Below are 21,482 nucleotides of genomic sequence, written 5' to 3'. Positions count from 1 at the left end.
AGTAAATACACGTACTATAAACATGTACTGCCAGAACTAACGCACAGATGAGTAACAGATACACGTTTTGTGAAGTGATTTCCTAAGGATTCAAACCTTTCAATCTCCTCCCCTAATTCTTTCTTCTGGCCTCCACTACCATAGCATCTGATTGCCTCAAAACTTTATGTATTGTAATAGTTAGGAATAGCTTGCAACATGATTCATGAAAGTGCTTAGAATCAAATACTATTAATATACCAGCCCACAGGAACAGAACACACTACATATCAAAAGAAACATCTGCAAAGCACAGCAGATATTCAAAAAATCAATAGAGGAACTGACCTTAAAATCCTACTGTGATCTGAAAGAAAAGCAAACTAACATGCTAGTTCCTTGGAACGAGGAAAATTAAAGTGTTTGTGCCACAAGCCACTACTATGTTTTATATTGTTTCATAACTTTATGATTTCGGTGTCCAGCCTATTATAAAAAATATTTCTGCTCTAGAAGATAGTGTGGGTTGAAGACTGTTCAATGCTTTTTCAAAAGGTAATTGTAGAAAACAGTTTTTTATTTTTCTAAATGGCTTTTGGAGCTGAAAAATTTGAGTGTTATTTTTTCCAAGGGTCATTTTTTTCTCTTTATTTGGTTTTCTACCCCTTCTTGCCTTTGCCAGTGAACACAAAACATCATGGAGGAAAAAAGAAAAACAGAACAAAACCAAAACCCACCCCTTTTTTTGTTTGCTTCCCACAACATTCTGAATACTTTAAAAAAAACCTGTAAAAATTCAAGTCTGTCACAAATTGAATGAACTGCTTTCAGTTTTCAGCAGGCCAATGTGATATCCAAAGAGCAAGCAGAGTGCTTAGAGGGCTGAGCAGCAGCACAGGGATTAGGAATATGAATTACAGTCTGAGGAGAGAACTGTATGGCTAAGTACAATTCCCACAGTGAGCAGGAAAATGTGAATGATATTCCCTTTCTTCCTCCCTTTCTGAGTAGGATCTGGCTGGTTTCCCCAAAGATCAGTTGTACTTCTCCTTCCTCTCTGTTCCTGCCTCTCCGTCTCACTGACTCCAATCACTTCCAGATTCCTTCTGATGCTGACATGGTGGAGCCTCACACTTGTGCTCTATTCCCTCCACCTACTCAAAGCCTGGCAGGAGGTACAGGAACAGAAGACACGTAGCCTCACATAAACGGGGTGGCGTTGCTACTCCAAGTTGTTCACAAATAAAACTAACAACTCTTCAGAAGAGATTGCTATCAGCTTGTGACTAATGTACATTCCACCGTTCAGCCATTAATTACCTTTAAAGAAGGATTTGTCAGGCATTGTTATGACCTAATGGAGCTCATCCTACTTTTTAATTGGTGTAAAATCAGCCATCAAGAAACACAGAACATTTGATTTTCCAGTTAAATTCTACTGTATTTTGGAACCTGTTTTTACTGCAGAAAGATATGCCTAGCTGCCTGAATACTGCTTGGAAGGCAGGCAGAAAGATCTATTCTAGAGCTATTCACACTAGCAATCATGTTTTTCTCCATGCGAATTGACTCAGAATAGGTTTATTTTGTCCCTGTATCAATAATCAATAGCAAGATTGAAAGAGTAGGTATGGCAACAGATCAGCCTGAAGGACACTGCGAAAAGCTGAAGTGAAAAATGGGTGACAGTATTCTAATAAGCAAAGACAGACTGACCTTACAATTTAATGGAAACTACATGATAGCAGCAAGAAAGAGTTGCCAATGATGAAAATCAAGTGGGAGACATTGTGATCAGTCATTGCTCAGTTGAGCTCCTTGCTACAGCTTTTCAGTAAGTTGTCTTGCAAAGAACAGCATGTGTGATGATGATGTCAGATGATATCTGTTCGCAGGCCACACTCTTTGCATATGATTTCCCTTCTCATGTTTTCACAAACACAGTGTCAGTGACATGAAAAACAGGAGAGAAGAACAGATACTATTTCTCTGTGTGTCTGCTTTTATTTTTCACCCTAAAATGATGGAAATTAACATTGGATCCTTGCTTTGACTACATTCCAAAGGGGCATGGGGTGCAGGAGAGAGATGATTCCAGCACAGCGATATTCAGTTTTACCCCCCTGCTCATAGCAGAGAGGGCTGCATAACTGTAAAATCTAAAATTAAAAAAAAAAAAAAAAAAGTATTCTGTAATTTACACATGAACTCTTCTGAGATTTCAGAGTCTTAGCAAAGGAAAAACAGATATCTGTAACTTTTTCTTATACTAGAAGAACATACCACCATATTGTTCTCAACAAAGCCAAAACCAAACAAAACCCTGTGTTACCCCCTAGGTTACAGTGTTACACTCCAAGAGTATCCCGAGTTGATTTAATTCTGAATATTGCCTCTTATCTATATGCTTGAACTGAGACTTCTCGTGTTACTGGGTTTGTTTCTAAAAGATTGTGTACTTCTCAATAGATAGGCAAGATCATTCTTAAAGTTACCAGGAAGAAGCAATAACTCACATTTGCCTAATGCAAAAGGAGAAAAAATATTCCCACAAACGCAGACTTAGGCACATACATATATATATATATATATATATGCCTGTCATGCTCTGCCTTTAAATCTAAAAGAACAGGTATAGCCTAATAGGTTTAGTCCCCCGTACCTTAGGATGCTGAAGCAAATACACTTCTAACATTCTGCCCACATACACTCATGGCTAGGATGATTCATAGTCACACAGTTTCTATATCAAGACTAGTGAACATACACAATCACATGGACTTCAGAGCAGTGCCCATCATCCAAGTATCCAGGACAGGCCTTTCCCTTTTCCTTCCAGACAGGTGTTGCACTCTCTAGCCATGCTGCTCACTTTTTTCTCACATTTGTTTTTGAAGCACTGCTCTTTAGATAGCCTTTCCAGCTCATTCGGGGATTCTCAAGAGCACAGACTTACTCTGTCCATAGCTATACCATAGGGCAAATGGAATTAAGATAAAACAATTATTACTTGCTAAGCCAACCAAAGAACCCAAAGTACCTCCAGGTGCAGAGGATTAATACAATACTCTTTCTTCCTTATCTCTGGGTGACTGATCAGGAAAAGGACAAAAGACAGTGGACTATTCATTTCAGATATTTTATTAGAATAGTAAATAAAAACTAACAATTTCCAAATGCAAACACAGAGAAGACTAGTTTTAATTGCCTCTAAAGGAAAGGATGATTGCATTGTTTAGTATCTTTTCTGAGGACTAGAATTTGCCACTTTTACCCCCAAAATTAAGCATGGAGATGTTACAAGTAAGACTTGTAACTTCTGGAACTGTCTGTTATGGCAGAGTCTTAACTACTTTGGCCAGAGCTCTAGCTACTTGTGAACACACTAATGAGACTAGATACAAGCATCACACAAGTTGGTAACTAGGCCCAGTCTGGCCCTCAAGTTGTTACCTCAGGCAATAATACAACCTATTATAGACATGTTAAAGGCCTGATTTTGATTCATCTTTCTCTCAAATATGTTCTTATATTGCTCATACGTAGAAACTGTCAATGGTGCATGTTTGTCTCAAGAAAGCTACACAAGAGGTATGTTCAAAGCCAAAAGAGACTTAACAACTAAAACTCTGCAGGTATTTTGATAACATAAAGAAAAAAATAGGTTTCTGGCCAATTTAAGGACAATCATTTCCATTCTCCAAACAGATGTCAGACACCTATGTGACATGGTAAAAGATAATCTCAGTGACATATTGTTAATCAATGAAAAATTGTTACAAATCCTTTTACTGCACCAGTTTCCAAAGAAGTCAAAAGAAATTATACTCTGCAAATCTCATTTAGTTGCTATCATCTGGCACTAGTGTTGTTTAGAGGCACTGCCATGGTATTTTCTTTTGTTGTGGCAGTGAGTGAACTATCATTTACTATGCTTGTAAGTCAGCAGGACAGTAAGGCCTCTGGGTGTTACCATGACACAAGTAATAAGAAAGCAAAACAATGTTGATTTCCGTTTCATCACAAAACATTTATGATTTGGTCATCAGAACTCAAACAGATTTGGAGGAGACTGTCACACAAGTTTCTGTGTTAGAATCAGTATATATAATGCATTATAAACTGCAGGACCTTGGGGAGGGCAGGAGCTGCCATTTTGTTCTGTGCAGCACCTACAAACTGTATCTTGACCCCGGGTTCCTAAGCAGGACCTAAAAACTGTTAAGAGGTAGAAACAGTTCTGGTCATTAGATATTCCACCCATTTAGAAAACAAATCAAAAAAACAACAGCCCGCTGTGTATGAAAAGCAGAACTACAATCATTAATGAGGTAGACCTCAAATGCTAGAAATAAAAGGGTGTTGCTTTCGTTTAATCTGACTTCTCCTTAAGCCAGAGAAGGAGAAGTCTTTCTTCTAAAGGAAAGACCTAAAAATTACTGGGAGTTGACTTTGGCATTAAGGAGCACCGAACGATTACAACTCGGGCGGCTTAATACCGCTTCGTTTCCTCACCTTCCCTCAGAAGGGCGCATTGGTAAATGACAAGTCTCCCTGAAAACCACTAGTTTACCTCCCGGCCCTGCTGAAATCAGCGTAAAATACGCTAAGGGGGGCAGGATTTCACCCAGGTTCTGCAAAACAGCAGCTGGAAGGAAAATAAAATTAATTAACCTGATTAAAAAAAAAACCCAAACACAAAACCAACCATGGGGAGCAGTCGGGCTGGTCGCGACCCTCTGCCAGCGGATCCCAGCCGCAGCTACCTCGGGCCGCAGGGCCGGATCCACGCCGCTCAGCAGGCTGCTGCGAGGGCTAGACCGGCCTGCCCTCAGCGCTCGGGGCCACCAGTGAACCGGCACGGCCGAGCCCACGGCCGCGGAGCGCTCGCCCACCGCCTCACACGAACCGGGCGAGGAACGGAGGAGCCGCTTCCCGCCTCCCCGCCCTCAGCCCGCCGCCCAGCTCTGCGCATGCGCCGGAGCTCCGCGCGCCTTCCTCCCCCCCCCCCCCCCCCGGTCGGGCTTTCCCGGCGTGCGCCGCGCGCTCTCGGCGTTGACGTCACCGCAGCCCGGCGCCCGCCGCCATTGGAGTTGGAGGCTCCGGCTCCATCCCCTCGCTGCGGCCCGACGGCGGCGGGGCAGGCCCGGGCGGCGCGGCCCCGGGGAGGGGAAGGGGGCGGTATGTGAAGGGACGGGGCCGGTAGGGTGAGGTGAGGCGAGGCGCGGGACCGGCCTACCGTCCCCTGGGCCCCGCTGAGGTAGACGCCGAGCGGCGGCGCCCGCGCCAGCGGCCCCCTCTTTCCCTCGGCCCCGGCCCCCTTCCCCTCCCCGGCCGCCGCCTGAGGGGAGAGGCGGCGCCGCCGCCGCCGTCCCTTCTCCGCCAGGCCCCGGAGCTCCGCGCCGAGCGGGCCCTGCCTTCTCCCCCCGGCCCTTCTCTGCTGAACCACGGCGGCCCCGTACATGAATTATGTCTGCCACAAGCGTTGACCCTCAGGTAAGCGGCGGAGCGAGGCGCGGGGCCTGCCTCCTCCTTCCCCACCCCGGGGGCGGGGGGTTTTCCCCCTCCTCCCTGCAGGCCGGTGCCTGCGTCTGGCCCCGGAGAGGCTTTTCTGCTCCCTCCCGAGCTTCTTCGGACCTTAATCTCTTCCCCGTGAAGTTCCCCCGGTGGGCACAGCGCGTTCCCAACTGCCTTTCGAGAGCCGTGGCCATTTCTGAGGGTAGGCCGGTGCTGAAGGATACCCGAAACACGCTCCTCAGCCCCATTTTAAACAGACCCCGATACGTTGTCAGCCGTTTTTGCGAGCCTCTTACCCGTCCTCAAAAGCTGCGTGTTTTGCAGTGACAGTATATAAGCGTTTTTCTAAAATTAACTTTTTTTTATTTCTTCTCTTTTTTTTTCCTGGTTTTCTTTTCCCCAATGATGTGCCGTGGCTTCCCAGAGACCGAAAGGACAGGATAATAAAGGTGAGCATCGTGCTGAGATCTGATGGTTTAAATTGTTGCTGTAACAGATTAATTATGCAAGTACCTGTAGGTGAGCAGAAAGGTGTTGCTCTTAGTCCGTATGGGTAACATCTGGAACAAGCGGAGTTGTGCTTTGTTTCAAAAATAACATAAACTCTTATTCGTGCAAGCTTGCTTGCATCCCACTTAATGCTACTGAGGGAAGCATTGAGTGGGAAGGATTATGTGTTAGTACTAAACATAATAATGTTCTTCGTTTCCTTAAAATAAAGCAGATTTCTACATAAAGGCACAGCGGTATGCCTACTCAATATATATTTTTACATACTTTTGCATAGTCTCTTCCTGCTATATGAACACAATCGTGTTACTGGTCTGCTGTTGACCGAGAGATGTATTAGCTGTCATATATAAGCCTACAAACTTAATTATTTAAGCAATTTTAAATGAAAAATAGTTAAATTCCGGTGAGCTAATAAGCTTTTTGGGGTAACTCCCGTGCTTTATTTGAAATTAAATTTAATAACAACTCATCTAAGAAAATACTTTGCTACTGTGATTGCTAATAAGTGTGTAACTGTTTAGGCTTAGAAACTAACAATATTCAGCTCATAAATACTTTTTAATCGATCTTAACCTGCCTCAAAAATCCAGTTACTTCTAGTTGCAAGAAGTTTGACACTGTTTCCTGTGTTTGTAAATACTCTTTTACCTCTACTATCCCTGACAAACTTTGCAGAAATATTCTGGTAAATTCCCAGACTTGTTTGCTAAACACCCTATTTGTTGTAGTATTATTTTTAGTTTAGTTTAGCTGTTTTATGAAATAGATAAATAAAGCAACTATCACATAATGTGTTTGACCTTGTTTTCTTGGATTTAAAGCAAACAAAGGCAATTATTTGAAGTGACCTAATAACAGTTTTGGGTCTATGTATCTTCCAGTGATGGGTTTTGAATGCTTTTCACGCATTAATTTATGCTTAAGTCCACCTTTGATTATGGCAGATATCTCTATTTGACACATGAGAAAATTGAGACTTTTCCTGAAAATGTCAGGATACCAAGGCACTTAGCAGTCATTATTTCATAATTAAACATAACCTCACCTCATCTTATTTTAGCCAACTTAACTTAGCAGTGAATAACACATGCTGGGAGAACTGTGAGTTGGTTTCTGGACCAGAACAATAGATGTTGTTTCCCGATATTTTTCACAAAATTCTTGTCAATAATTATTATTTTTCTGTTCAGAGGTAGTTCACATGAGTTGTCTATTCACTCTTGATTGCATATGTATATTTTTTTAATTTACTGAAATTTAGTTTTGTAAGAAGTAATATAAAGAGAAATTGTTTGGAGGGGGGAAATATCATCCCTTGGTCATTTTATGAGTCTTCATGCTGTGAATAAGAAATACGGCTTCTCATAAAATAACATAGAGTGGAACTCTTCACTGAAATGCCACTAAGCAGTATTATAATATGTCGTAACCTTTATTTTCTAGTACAAAATGGTTCATTACATCAGAAGGATACAGTTCATGACAACGATTTTGAACCTTACCTTTCTGGGCAGTCAAATCAGGTTAGTGTATTTTTAACTTAGGTTTTTTTCTGATGCATGCTGTTGGCACTCAATTCATAGGATTGTGTTGAGGGAGCAAATTCCTTAAATAGAAATGGAAAAAGAAATGACTAGCATATTGTGTTACTTGGTAATAGAACTAGCATTTGTGCTCACAAAGCTAATATTACTCTGCATATCCAGATGGCTACAAGCGAAAATGAAGTTAATGCTCCAACTAGTGTCTGCTGATTGCTTCTCAAATTGCAGGTTATTGGTACAGTTGGACTGTGACAGACTATTTGATATTACAGTTCTTTGATAGATGAGTTGTATGTGGGAGTCTGAAGGTTCTGCTTTTGGTCTCTCCTGATTTGTATAATTAATTTGTAATATCCTAGAAATTAGCGTAGTTGAAATTTGGTTTTGATGCTTTCTAGGTAGCTTGTAGAGTTGTCCCACTCTTCAGTAAATATTGTTCTTCTTTCATGTCCTCTGAAATATCTTAATTAAAGGCATGTTACTTTAAGCGTAAGGTATTGTAATGTAAACTCACAACATGATCCAGTTCATGATAACGTACATTAAATCAACATCCATGATTTGAATACCATTATAATTGAAGATATCTTCTAATTGAAGTAATTTTTGACTTAACATTCACATCTTTAAAGTGAACAAAATGCATAGAAACTGAAGATGCAAAAAGTTTTCTTTCACAAATATGAAGTACCATTTCAGAGAGAGAGAGAGACCTACCAGAGGTACATTATTATTTCTTGGCAGAAAGACTAAGTGTTATGTTTTAAAAGGGAAACTTACAATTCAGCCTGAAGCTGATAGATGTCGGTGTTAATACTGGTGACATCACTGAACTTGCTTGCAAAAAAAAATACTATTCTACATGCTACAGAAAAATAGCATGTAGTGTGCTGTTCTGTTTCATTTGTGGAAACTGTGATTTTAATCTTGAACGTAAACACCAGAGCAATCAGTATCAATTCATGTGTTGTGTATCAGTTATCTTCAAGGTGTGCTAAACATTTTTGTTAGGGCAGTCAGATGGAACTATGTTAGGGGTTTGGTTTGGATCCTAGCAGCTTTCAGGAAGGGTGCAGACTTCAGCACAATATAGATATAGTTAAGCTTGTTTCCATCCTGGAAGCAGTCTAGACACACCACTGTAGAAGTCAGGACAAGTGTATATATGACAACATGAACTGTCTTCTGAGCTCTGCACTGTGTGGGTTCTGGCTCCTGAGCTAAGCTGCTTAGTCCTCAGCAGCATAGATGTGTTCTCCAGACTTACACAAAGTTAAAATGATTTAATGGGAAACATTTCCTCTTCTCTGGAATTAATGTACTTTAGCAGGTATAAAAGCAGGAAGCTTGTGGGGAAAAAGAAGTAAAATTTTCTTTTATAATGCAAAGTTAGTTTTGAAAGAAATTGAGGTTTTCACCTTTCTTTAGTTTTTTGAAATTCCACTTCATCATATTTGTATGTAATTTTTAGTTACTTAAAAACCAAGACATGTTTTTCTCATGTGAAATATACTGAATGTTATACTTCATATAGAAAAAATAGAACCATCTGTTATAGTTTAATTCTAGGAAATTTGTCTAAGCTGTCAACAAGCCCAATTATTAGGGAAAAATTGCTATGACTGTTAGAATTTCCATAATTCTAATAAAGTTTTCCAACATGAAAGTGTAGCTTCATTGACCAATTTATTTATGCTGCAGTAAGAAATTGGCATACTACAAGAAACAATTGTGTAGGTCATCTTAAAATTTTAAGTGGAAAGTGACAGTAGAATTAAGACTGTGAGATTTTTGTATTGAAGACAACCGTGTTTCTGAACAAAGCCTTATTATCTAGTTACTCAGTCAGATTTATTCAGACCTTTAAAATTACTGTAAAATATAAATGACTTGCAAAAAGAGATTTGAAACTGACTGGATATTTAAAAAAATACTTAGTTAAAACCCCAGCTGACACAACAATATGTTTGACATCAAAGTTAGGTTGGTAATATTATGTTAATTTCATCCTTCAAAAATACAAATTAGTCTTTAAAATTAGTATTGAGCATGTTGTATAATCAAATAAAATATGATTGTCTTCCATCCTTTGGTTGAAAACTGCTCTTTAGTGGTGCCTTCTTTTCTTTCCGTAAAGGTTTTAGTATCCACGCAGAGGTAGGTAATACAGATCAGATTTTAGCAATAGTTAATACAGATCAAATTTGAGATGTGATAGCTTTTTGCTATAAAGCACACTAAAGTACTTTTAAGTGCAAAGGAAGCTGAGTGTAGTAGAGTATTCATATACAAAGTTATGCTCAAAGCAAGAAAGGCATCCCCCATGTAATGTCATCCAGAACCAAAAGATTATTCATAAGTAACAGGGACTTGCTAGCAAGCAGCATGCTTTGGGAGAAAGGAGGATTCCCTTTGTAATTAACAGAATGGTTGGGTTGTTTTGGGTTTTTTATTAAAAAAAAAAAAAAGGAAAAATGGAGGGACACAGAAGGGTCAAGGATAAGTTTGTTGAGATAAATGTTCTGCTGTTGCAGTGAAAGACTTCTGTCAGGATTTCTTTTACACACTCTGGCATAAAGCCAGACAAAATAGATTGAATGTTTTATAAGGATGTCTGCTGAAACTTTCCTTTAATCTTGCTTGAATCCTTCTGGAAACTTTACAGCCTGTGTGACAGGAGGTGACAGTCTCAGGAATTGTCTAGAATCCTTTAGAAGAAATATTTTAAGACAAAACACCTGCTTTGTCTAGGCTTATTCTTTTTGGTCTTAATAAATTCTAAATCTGTAGAATATATGAACATAAACAGTTCTTTGGAGGTACTTATGTCTCCTGCCTTCCATCTGTGTTTATTTCTACGTTTTTTCTTAATATTAACACTTTAAGATAATAATACATAGCAATCTCAAAGTCTTTTGGAAAAATGACATTTTCATATGCTAAATATTGAGTATTTTAGCTTGGGAGCCCCTGAAAATTGAACGAGTTTTAGAGGATCTTCTCATAGGAAGGTAGATTACCTCTTGTCAATAATAGAATTTGCATGTAAATAAAGGCAGCATGAACACTGGCAGAGGTTATTTCTTTTGAATCAACAACACTGGATCTGGCCTGTTTAAATCTCAGAAGTGGTTGCAGTACTGTATGTAAGTCTTGGAGGCGTTTTATGGTATCATTCTGTATATGGAAAGTAAGGATATTGAATTACTCTGGCTTTCAGGTGTCATGGAAGGGAGTAATTGAAAAATGAGCAGTAAAAAGGACTTGGTATCTGTTGGGTATTGTACTTATTTTCAGCAAGGAGGGGTTTTTTTACTTCATTTTCTGAATGAGCTGAGAAATAATCTGATTTTTGGAAAAATGACTGAAGTTCCACTGCAGTTTTGCTGATTTTGCAGTTATATTTTTTTTCAAGTTTGAAATCTTGCAGTTTGAAAGAAATTTGGGTTCCTCTTCCTAAAATAGTTTTTCTCCATGAGTAAGGAGAGGCTAGCTACTGTTTGACTCATTAACAGGAGATGTTGACCTTCCCTCCTACTCGCTGGTAATTACAGTTAGTGTCAGTTTGGAAGGTCTCCAGTGTAGGTGCTTCAACTTTATTTAAAGAGGAATAAAACCTATTTTAGAATATTCTGTATTTGTTCTTTTGCATTGTGGACTATGAGAAACATACAAAATGCTTCAAAATCAGGTGTCAGCAGAAGATTTAGCATGGAAGGAAAGGCTTCTCAGCTTTGTCTAAGAAGCAGTTGAAAGGGAGGAAAAGCTAGAATTTCAGGGGGAGATCTGCTGGTTTATACCCAGTCTCTTATTTCATAGAGTGGAAAAGATGGCCTGTTTGGAAGGACAGTGAGAAACAAACTTGCGCATTTGTAACTTTACTACCAGGGAGGAAGAGACTTTTGCAAAAGGCTGAGTAGTGTCTTTCTCAAACAGTTTGGATGGCATATATCACATGCCATAGTTGCATATATTTTTCTCTAGTATACCAGTCACCTTAATTTCAGTTTGTAGTTAAGTCTACTTAGAGCAAACTTGGCATGCTTCTTAATGTGTGATCTCGCTGTGATCCTGTCTTACGTCAGAAGTAGCCTTTGCATGTTTTACCACTACAGGTATGTTTTACTTGTTGGGGATCGTTGGCCCCTCAAAACAATTCCGTAATGTGGACTGTAATCATATTTTCTGTTACATGTGTTGTCATATTAAAGTAATTCTATCTAAAACTTCTCCTGTGTAGTGATCTAGGAATGCTGAATATCCCTAGTTCTGTGAGGCACAAAATACGTTGTTATATAAGTTCCTTGAAATATTTTGGGGTATTGGTAGGTTAAATAACTCTAGAAGAAATCACTAAATACCCTTAGTAATGTAACCAAGCTTAGATGGTTTCAAAATCAAGTTCTAACCTCATTGTGAGCCACTAGTCCTGGGGTGTATTATAAATGCCCAGATACTGCATTTTAGCCCTGAATCTTTCCTGGAGTATGAACTAAGATCTGTAATTAGAAACTACATTACTTTGTCTCTATTGTTCTTTTCCATTTGGTGATGAACAGTGTTGTGGCTGTTTATAAATGTAGGGGGTTCTATATCTGAAGTTACCTTTTTTTTTTCTCTCTAACAGAACAGTAGCTATCCATCAATGACTGATCCTTATCTGTCCAGTTATTATCCACCATCTATTGGGTTCCCCTATTCTCTCAGTGAAGCACCATGGTCTACAGGAGGAGATCCTCCTATCCCATATCTCACCACGTATGGACAGCTCAGTAATGGAGATCACCATTTTATGCACGATGCTGTTTTTGGACAGCCTGGGGGTCTGGGAAATAATATCTATCAACACCGGTTTAACTTTTTCCCTGAAAATCCTGCCTTCTCAGCCTGGGGAACAAGTGGATCCCAAGGACAGCAGACTCAAAGTTCAGCATATGGGAGCAGTTACAGCTACCCACCTAGTTCACTGGGCGGTACCATTGTGGATGGACAAACAGGATTTCATAATGATACATTAAATAAAGCTCCTGGAATGAACAGTATTGAACAGGGAATGGTCGGACTCAAGATTGGTGGAGATGTTACAACTTCTGCGGTGAAAACAGTAGGTTCTGTTGTCAACAGTGCTGGGATGACAGGTGCCCTCTCTGGTAATGGCGGATCTAATGTAAACTTGCCAGTATCTAAACCAACCTCTTGGGCTGCTATAGCTAGCAAGCCTGCGAAACCACAGCCTAAAATGAAAACAAAAACTGGACCTGTAATCGGAGGAGCATTGCCGCCTCCACCTATAAAGCATAATATGGACATAGGTACTTGGGACAATAAGGGTCCTGTGGCAAAAGTTCCTGCCCCTCAACAGATACCTTCTCCTCAGTCTGTTCCACAACCACAGCAACAAATTGTTCAGCCTGTTCCAGCTCAACCTCCTCCATTGACTCAGCCGCAGTATCAGACCCCTCAGCAGCCACCCCAAAATCGCTGGGTAGCTCCTCGCAACAGAAATGCAGCTTTTGGCCAAAGTGGAGGAACTGGTAATGACAGCAACTCAGCTGGCAGTACCCAGCCTAACCCTGTTCCAAGTGGCGAGTCCCATCCTGTTCTTGAAAAACTGAAAGCTGCTCACAGCTATAACCCTAAAGATTTTGAATGGAACCTTAAAAATGGACGTGTGTTCATAATAAAAAGCTATTCTGAGGATGATATTCATCGTTCCATTAAGTATTCTATTTGGTGTAGTACGGAACACGGCAACAAACGCCTGGACAGTGCTTTTCGGTCCATGAATAGCAAGGGTCCAGTCTACTTGCTGTTCAGTGTCAATGGCAGTGGACACTTCTGTGGAGTAGCAGAGATGAAATCACCTGTGGACTATGGCACCAGTGCAGGTGTCTGGTCTCAGGACAAGTGGAAGGGGAAATTTGATGTCAAGTGGATCTTTGTGAAGGATGTACCCAACAACCAGCTCCGACACATCAGGCTGGAGAACAATGACAACAAACCTGTTACAAACTCCCGTGATACACAGGAGGTGCCCTTAGAAAAAGCAAAACAAGTGCTTAAAATTATTGCTACTTACAAGCACACGACCTCCATCTTTGATGACTTTTCTCATTATGAAAAGCGCCAAGAAGAGGAGGAGGTGGTGCGGAAGGTAAACTTATTAAAAAATTTATTTTATACACAGATATGGGGAAAATGAAATGTGAAGGCTGCTATGGTGGAAAAAATGTAAGTAGGAATTCAAAATGTTTTTAATACCTCTCAACCTCGTGGTTTTATGTGTGTTTAACAACACAAAAAACAAACATGCTTATTTGTCTGTGACAATTTCGTAGCTAATGAGTTTCAAAGCAGAAAGCTAAGCAGTAATGCAGGTAAAGGACATTATGTCCATTTTTTTTGAGTTTGATTTTTTTATCTTAAAATGGTTAATAAACTAGAAAATAGTTTCTGTTTCAGAATTGGATTGCCACTTAAGTTTTTTTGCCTTAAGAGGTGTTTTAACACTGTTTGACTGGAACTGGGCTATCAAAATTGATACTTGTATTGGCATTTGAAGTATGTACATTTAAGAGCAAGAAGCCTGATCTTGTTCAGTTGATCTTTCTGGAAAAGAAAATTGCATAAAATTGCTGGAACAGTGCTAGAAAGATGGCGTTTCTGCTGCTGAAGTCGCATGTATTATTATTTGGGTAAATAAAGGTTTTCAGTTCCCAGGTCTAATCTGTCTACTAATTCCTGGAAAAAAGTTTTGAGTGAAGATGTAGTAAGAGAAATATGGGCAGTAACTGGAAGGTGTAGTAAAACTTGCATATGCTTTCATGGCTCTAAGTCTGCTGCAAGAGACATCTGTCCCTATCCATCCCATGACCTCAGTTTAAAGAATGCCTTTCTCTAATTCTGCAGTCTAGAAGTAATGGACTGGCAAAATACTAGGTGTTGGGATGTGTAGTTACTAGCTAAGTAACACTTAAAGTTGCTTGATGTTGATAGTGTTTCATATACTATTTTTGTATAGTATTTCAGATAAAGCATTTATTTTGACAGGCTAGCATAGCGTGGCTCACACTTGCTTCAAAATGTTTTTGAAGCAAAGACTTAATGCATGTTCCTGGAGCTCAAATTAAAGTTGTTGTTTTAAAGGTTTTATTGCCATTTAAAAGTGCAGATAAGATTGCTTTAAACTGTCTTTATAGAATGTGCCCTTAAATTATGAGAGAAAAGGAGATCAGTGTCTTAAGAACTTTTCAGCTCAACTTTTCCTAGCCATCAGATATGATGTGCGTAGCATACCTCATCACAGCGGGGAAGGAGAGCTTAGGATTGGAAGTTTTTCTTGTGTACTCTCTGTGGGGTTCCACTTCAACGCTTCATTCCTTCAGCAGACAATTAAGAATCCAATATTTCATGCAACCTGTATCTCAAAGAGAGGTGTTCCCTTATGTAGAAGAGAATCTTGAGTAAGTCAAAAGGCCTGGTTTTCTTTGTCAAGTGCTTACAGTGTCTGGGTAGTTTTGATCTCCCTGTGATTTGCTGCCATGTCTGGAGGGGAGGATAATGTGCATATTGAAGGAGTGAGAGTACTGGGAAAGTGGCAGGAGATCCAGTCTTATTCAACAGCTAACTTACTGGCTGAGGAGGGTCCAGATGGCTGCCTACTGAATGCCAAGCTTCCTTTGCTTTATAGTAGCTCAGGGAACTGATGTTCTACTGTTGGGCTGATCCCACTTTGGGTTGTTTTTAATATATACAACTGTTTCCAGGTTTCAATTCAAGTGCCGATACAATCAATATTCTTACCTAGGTCACTGCTTTATAACAGGATCGTTTTTTCAAAATAATGTCTTTTTTCTGCCTCATTTAAAACTGAGGCTCTAGCTTGTACGATGCATTCAGAAAATAAACTCTGAAGTCTAATTTAACACTTCTTAGATTCCTCCGAATAGCTTAGAAAATAGGACAATATACAGACAATTGAAGTACACTGAGGAAGATAATAGTGCTAGAGAGGTAAAGCAGATCAACAATGAGAGAATGAAAAATAAGATACTGCTTGTCAGGTTACATTCTATAAAACTATTGTCTGGTAAGTTAGTATTTTCCCTTCAGTGACTAAATGAATTTTAGAAGTCCAGCTGATTACTAGAAGAGTTTCTTTGCAGGATATGCACACACTTAAACTTCTTGCCGTTCAGAAGTTTGTGCTATTGAAGTTGAAGCGTTCCTGTTACGCAAAGTTAACCTTCCTATGACAATTTTTGAAGAATCTTATTGCCAGTTAAGGGATCTTATGACCTAATTGACATTTTCAGATAGGTGTTTGTATGTGTACCATCTTATTTGTTTTTCAGGTTGCTGTGGTTTCGGTTCATATACTCTGTTTAGTAGTAAAATAACTTGTTGAAATTTTGTGCTTCCATTTCACCACTGTTGTGATTACAAAGGGCCAGAATTCTTAAAAATCTCCACATGGAGGGCTTGAATGCTTTAATTTCAGTTATACACAAATATTTAGTAGGGAAGAATAACTTCATGTAATCTGTACAATGCAAACCATGAGCATTTCAGCTCTTCAGATGGTTACAGTTTGTTGCTAGCCAGTGTTGCCTTGACTGATGCGTGCAGAGGAAGCTCCAGTGTGTGCTCTTTCAGTTTAACTGATCTAGGAACCTCTGTGTTAACACTAAGTCATCAAATGAGGATTTGGCAGGTGTAATGCTCAATGAAATTCACTGAAGTGCCAAAGATTCACCAGTGTTACCAGCATTGCTTAAGGACTGTGTCATCATCTAGAATTAAGGGAAGATTTGTTCATGCTGGGATCCAAGTCCAACTTTTGATTTGCCATAGTAATAAACTATTTAAGCCCATTCTGGTGACCTGGAAATTAATAATAGAAGGATATTGGTGTCTGGAATGAAATGGCAAGAAAGTGAGTGGTGTGAAATCTCTCCTGACCCTCCTAGCATTTCTCAGTTTCTGGGGCCACTACAGTGTCCACAAAGACAGCAACTTCTGTGATCAAAGCTCATGCTCTTAAAAGGTAAAAAAGTTGCAACATGTGTGAGACAACTTCTGTAAAAAGAAAATACAGTATAATGTGGCATTAATTATTAACATTCCCTGGAAACATGCTTGCATAGTCTTAACAAAATTGCCTTTCTGAAGTTAAAAAGCTTGTAAAGAAAATAAACTTGATGCAGGTTTGGGTTTGGTTTTTTTTTGCATCTCATGGTAGGACAGATGGGTTGATCTACAGTCAGCAGTTTGTCTTCATAGATCTGTATTTAACTAGATAGTCATAGTTACTGGACTGCTGTGCTATCACCCCGATCTGTGTCAAGGCACTCAGCTATTCCAAGGTCTACACCTTGGTGTTGTGCTGGAAGAGCTGAGTAGTCTTATCTCAGAAAGCTCTTGAATCGCCAAGCTTACTGTTTCTCCTTTTGGGTGATTAAATATTGCAGTGTTAGCTAGTGCATGTCGGCACTTAAAAATACTCATTTTCGTCTAGCATTGTGTAAGTATTTCCTTTCAGTATGCCTTCTATGAACACATTTATTGATGCAGAACTTTTAAGGATAGAATATTGTCCTTCCTCCAAAACTAGTTAAAAATCTTTCTATCTTAAGATTAATACTAATTGTGTTTCCTGATACAAAGATAACATTTATACGTTTGTGTCAGAAGATGAATGCTTTCATCCCACTGACCTTAACAAATGAAGTTCAGTAGGAAGGTTGACAGCTACTTCAGACTGAGGTGAAGGGAACAGAAGTTTGACAAGGATGAGTGTCTCTAAAATGGAAGCTTCTGCAGGTTTTGTGAAAACCTGTTTTTCCTGTGTCTGAAGACTATACATATTAATGTCATGAAGGAGAAGTATGCAACAGGAGGTCCCCTGTGAGATACCAGAATTCCCCTGGAGAAGAGAAACTATGAAGGCTCCGGAGGATCTTCAGAATGAAAATGAACAAAGCTTTGTTAGTTGTTTACAAAACTGCTTTTTCTTGCTTGTGGTAGTCCTAAATAGCAGTAAGGAAGAGAATTTGAGAATTAGAGCTTCTAAAAAGCAGCCATGCTCAAGAGCACGAAGAATTGTTGCATCAGTTTCCTCCCCGTCAGTTTATATGGTTTCAGATATTTTTAAAAGGAAGACTCAGAGTAGCCCGAGAGAGAAAGCAATCAGCAAGGTAGGAGGAACTGCTTAATAACTTGCTCAATAAATAATACCTTTTACTGAATTATAAAGCCTGAGCTGAGTCTCTGAATGACATGAGTATACTTTCTAGGTACCAGGTAGAAGTCTCAGGTGCTAGCCTGTCTTCTATTTATGTGGGACTAGGTCATGAGAATTGAAAGCTTTGATTTTTTTTTATTTTTTTTTTTTTAAAGAAAACGGGATTATGAGGGTCAGTGGATGATTACATAGAAAACTAAAAATAAGTTATGTAAAGTGGCAATGGGAAAGAATGGGCTGATGAGCATGGTGGGGCAGTGTAGCAGAGTAAAGGGGATTTGCCACCTTAGAAATGGAAGTGGGATGGAACAATTACTTTTGGAAGCCTGAAAATGGGGTTGATACAGATTCAGTTTTAGATTCTTTCTAATCACCTTTTGTTTGAAATGTCAGGCAGCTGTGAGTTCTTTTCATCAAGAACATACAACACCTAGTATGTTCTGATACTCTACCATTAAGAAATGGCTTTCATTGACTGTTCATCATAGGTCAGCTGTTAAAAGATAGGAGGAATATAGATTTTTTTTTTTTAAAACAAATTATACCACTTCACACAGTCTGTTTTGTTGATTTGGTAAAACAATTTTGCTATCTTTTACTTCTGTCTTAAATCATAGATTATGAATTTATACTAGACTTTGTTGACTTAATTTTATTATGAAAATTGAAATACTAATATTCTGCCTGGAGGTAGAGATCAATATATTCCATTTTAAAAAAACTCATCTGATTTTATGCTGTGACGAGCTGAAGTAGCAAATACAGTCTGTTACATTTATAATGTCTGGTATATTTGCAAATAAGCTTTACATTGCAACAGAAACAATTCTGAGATTAATTTTATACAAAGATTCCACAAAACAAGTAAAATCTGAAGGTGTTAGTTTAGGAATTGGCTGCTGTTTATGCTTAGGCTATTTCACAATTTTCTTGCTTGAAATAGCATTTGGTGCCATACTGATGCATTCAAGTACAGTACACAAAGTAGAGTCTTTACATGCCAGTTTTGCACTATACAGTCTGTTTTAAACACCATTAGGATGAAATGGAAAACAGTAAGGCTGAACACGTTTTACTCGGTCTGTGTGGTGTCTTAGCTAGAAAAATGCACTGGCCTAAATACACAGCAGCATATTTTATGCAACTTGTCTTGCTGTCTTCTGCATGTCCTGCAACTTGGGGGATTTCCGATACAATTACTGAAAAAGCCCCCCCCTTTTTTTGTTACTTCATTGCTTAACTTGTCCGTGTAAGCCCTGTGCAGAGGCTCTGCTCTAAATCAAAGCAGAAGCATGACTGCTGCTGGGAGAGCACAGGTTGGTTAGATGAAGACTTAGAGCAATTGAGGAATGCCTGCAGGTATCCCTTAGACTACCTTTATCTGTTTTCAGTATTTGTGGTTAGCAGAAACTTTTGAGAGAGACTTCAGAGAGCCTACTGGCTTCCGTACTAGAATGCTTTTAGAAATTCTTGGGTTGCTCGGTCTAGCCGTGCTGGTTTTTATCAGGCCATGCAAAAGCACATAACTTTTTTTTCTTCCACCTGATGATGGTTGTTTTTTTTTTTTTCCCCTGACTTGTCAGGTTTTTCACAGCACCTACCAGAATAGTTGAACAGATAGGAATAATTAGGAACAGAATTTCTAGAGCTCAAATCCCTACTTTTATTGAATGTGATTAAACTCCGAAGTCATTTGAGTGCTTCAAAATAATATCAGTTCTGTGAAGTTCACTAATCTACCATCTCCTTTCTGTTTGTATATTGGTTGTGCTACTACTGCAGTAGCTAAAATAATCCAGAAAGTAGAATATTACAGGTCCTGTTTCTGCTTAGGAATGTTGATATTTCCTACTTTTCTTACTGTGACCTTCATCTGCTGTCAGTTTGAAGTGACTGTGCAGGTATTCATTCAGCTGTTCCACTTGAAGCTGCACTTAAGTTATCAAGTCCCTGGGCTTGTCAGGTATATACAATATATTTCTAAAATGTAGCAGCAATGTTTTAACAATGTGTATAATTATCTGGGATCACATTAGTGCTGTTATACTGCTAAAAAGTTTTTGCTTGTTCATTTGATGAAAATCTTTCTTAACTTTTAAACTTTTTTCTCTTTGCAGGAACGTCAGAATCGAAACAAACAATAAGAATAAACATATACAGTTTGATATATATACTAGAACTGATATTAAATTCGACTATGGGAAACAAAATTTAAGTATACTGGTGCTGTATCCTGGCATCAGGACAAACTAAAGCTTTCAGCTCCAATGTATCTTCTCGTGCAGGGGAAATTAAGTTGTCGCATCTTTAAGTAAATTGTAGTTTATTTTTGCCCAAGTGGATCTGCATTAATTTGTATCTTTTTTCTATGTAAAATTCTGTAGAAATCATTAATAAAGGTGTGTCTGTTTTTATTTTTTTAAGTTGGTAAACAGTTATATTAACCTAATGTGGACCTATACATGAGCATACTAAAGTGTCAGTGCTTCCCAAAGAATTTATTTTGGCACAAATTATGTTCCTAGCCAGATATAGAGATTATGGAGAATACATCACAAATCTTCCTTTACCCTCCTCCCAAACCCTTTTTCTTCATGGCGGAAGTAAGAAAACACGCATTGATTTTTGTCACTTAAAAAAACTTCTAAGATACTGCACTTCAGAATTTTGAAATGGAAAAACTAAATTTCTGATCACTTTGTGCAGCTGCTATGCCTCTTTATTTATCTGTACAATTACACTTTTAAAATTGCTAATGCGCCATGTTGATTTTTTCTGTCTAGTAGAAAATCAAATTGTCAGTGAAATTGTTTCTCTGGAAAATATTTCCCTTTCACATTCTGTTAACCAGTGCTTCAGTGTGCATTTGTTATACCATATCCTGCCGAGAGTGAGCGAGATGCTTTCTCTCAGCCATAATTCTGCTTTACGGTTTTTGTAGCTTAATTAAATAATAATGTGATGCTATCAACATTGCAGGGGTTTTGGACAATGTGTTTAAACCTGTTTCAGCTTTCAGGTGTTATTAGTTAATTGCAGATCATTTTTAATCCTTCCCTTCATTACTCCCTCCCACCCCCCAAATCCTAATGCCATTTAAAGTTTTTATACCAATAATGCTGAGCTTTAACGTAGGAACTAATAGTACGGATAATATGATGGATTATGCATCAGATGTTTAAAATTGACAGTGTGTATGTCTAATTTTTTTTCTGTTGGATGAGTAAAAAAACCTGTTTTAAGAAACTGAATTTGCTGTCATGTTTTTGTGGAGTGAGGGGACCGTCGGAGAGCCTGTCACCAACTGGAGTTCCAATTAAGCATGGAAATGGTGCTCATGTCCGCTGCTCTAGCACACTGAATCTGCACGTGTTTATTGTAGAGGATCTTTTACTATATTAGAAAGCAAGTATCTTCTGAATACTATTTACTCCAAAAGGACCTCCAATTTAAATAAAGTTTAATCTGTATCATTTAGACTTGTATTTAGAACGTATAACTCTGTCTCTGGACTGTTACTGCCTGTAAGGGGTAATGGACAGCATCAGATTAACTTTTTCCTCTAGGAGAATACAAGCCTTAATAAACAATACATATTTAGCAAGTTTGATGTCATTTTCATTTTTTCCCTACTTTCAGTTGTCTTCCTATGTTATAATCGCCCTTTGTGCCAACTTGTGAATTAA

At 38.9% G+C, this 21,482-nt stretch overlaps 1 protein-coding gene across 2 annotated transcripts; it reads left to right on the top strand.

Moving 5' to 3' along the window:
• Positions 1-5,050: 5,050 nt before the first annotated feature.
• Positions 5,051-21,271, top strand: YTHDF1 (YTH N6-methyladenosine RNA binding protein F1). 2 transcript variants are annotated; one of them, XM_049817328.1, is made up of 5 exons: positions 5,051-5,475; positions 5,921-5,945; positions 7,453-7,532; positions 12,181-13,707; positions 19,914-21,271. In XM_049817328.1, the coding sequence occupies exons 1-5, from the start codon at positions 5,449-5,451 to the stop codon at positions 19,938-19,940; spliced, it is 1,686 nt and encodes a 561-aa protein (XP_049673285.1). In that variant the 5' UTR covers positions 5,051-5,448; the 3' UTR covers positions 19,941-21,271. The 2 variants fall into 2 exon arrangements, with proteins under 2 accessions (XP_049673285.1, XP_049673284.1); XM_049817327.1 differs by lacking the exon at positions 19,914-21,271 and having other exon boundaries at positions 12,181-19,907.
• Positions 21,272-21,482: the final 211 nt, after the last annotated feature.

The sequence above is a fragment of the Accipiter gentilis genome, chromosome 14 (assembly GCF_929443795.1).
Source record: "Accipiter gentilis chromosome 14, bAccGen1.1, whole genome shotgun sequence".
Lineage (NCBI taxonomy): Eukaryota > Metazoa > Chordata > Aves > Accipitriformes > Accipitridae > Astur > Astur gentilis.
Note: the sequence above shows the minus strand (reverse complement) of the source record. Positions and strands in the feature narration are given on the sequence as shown.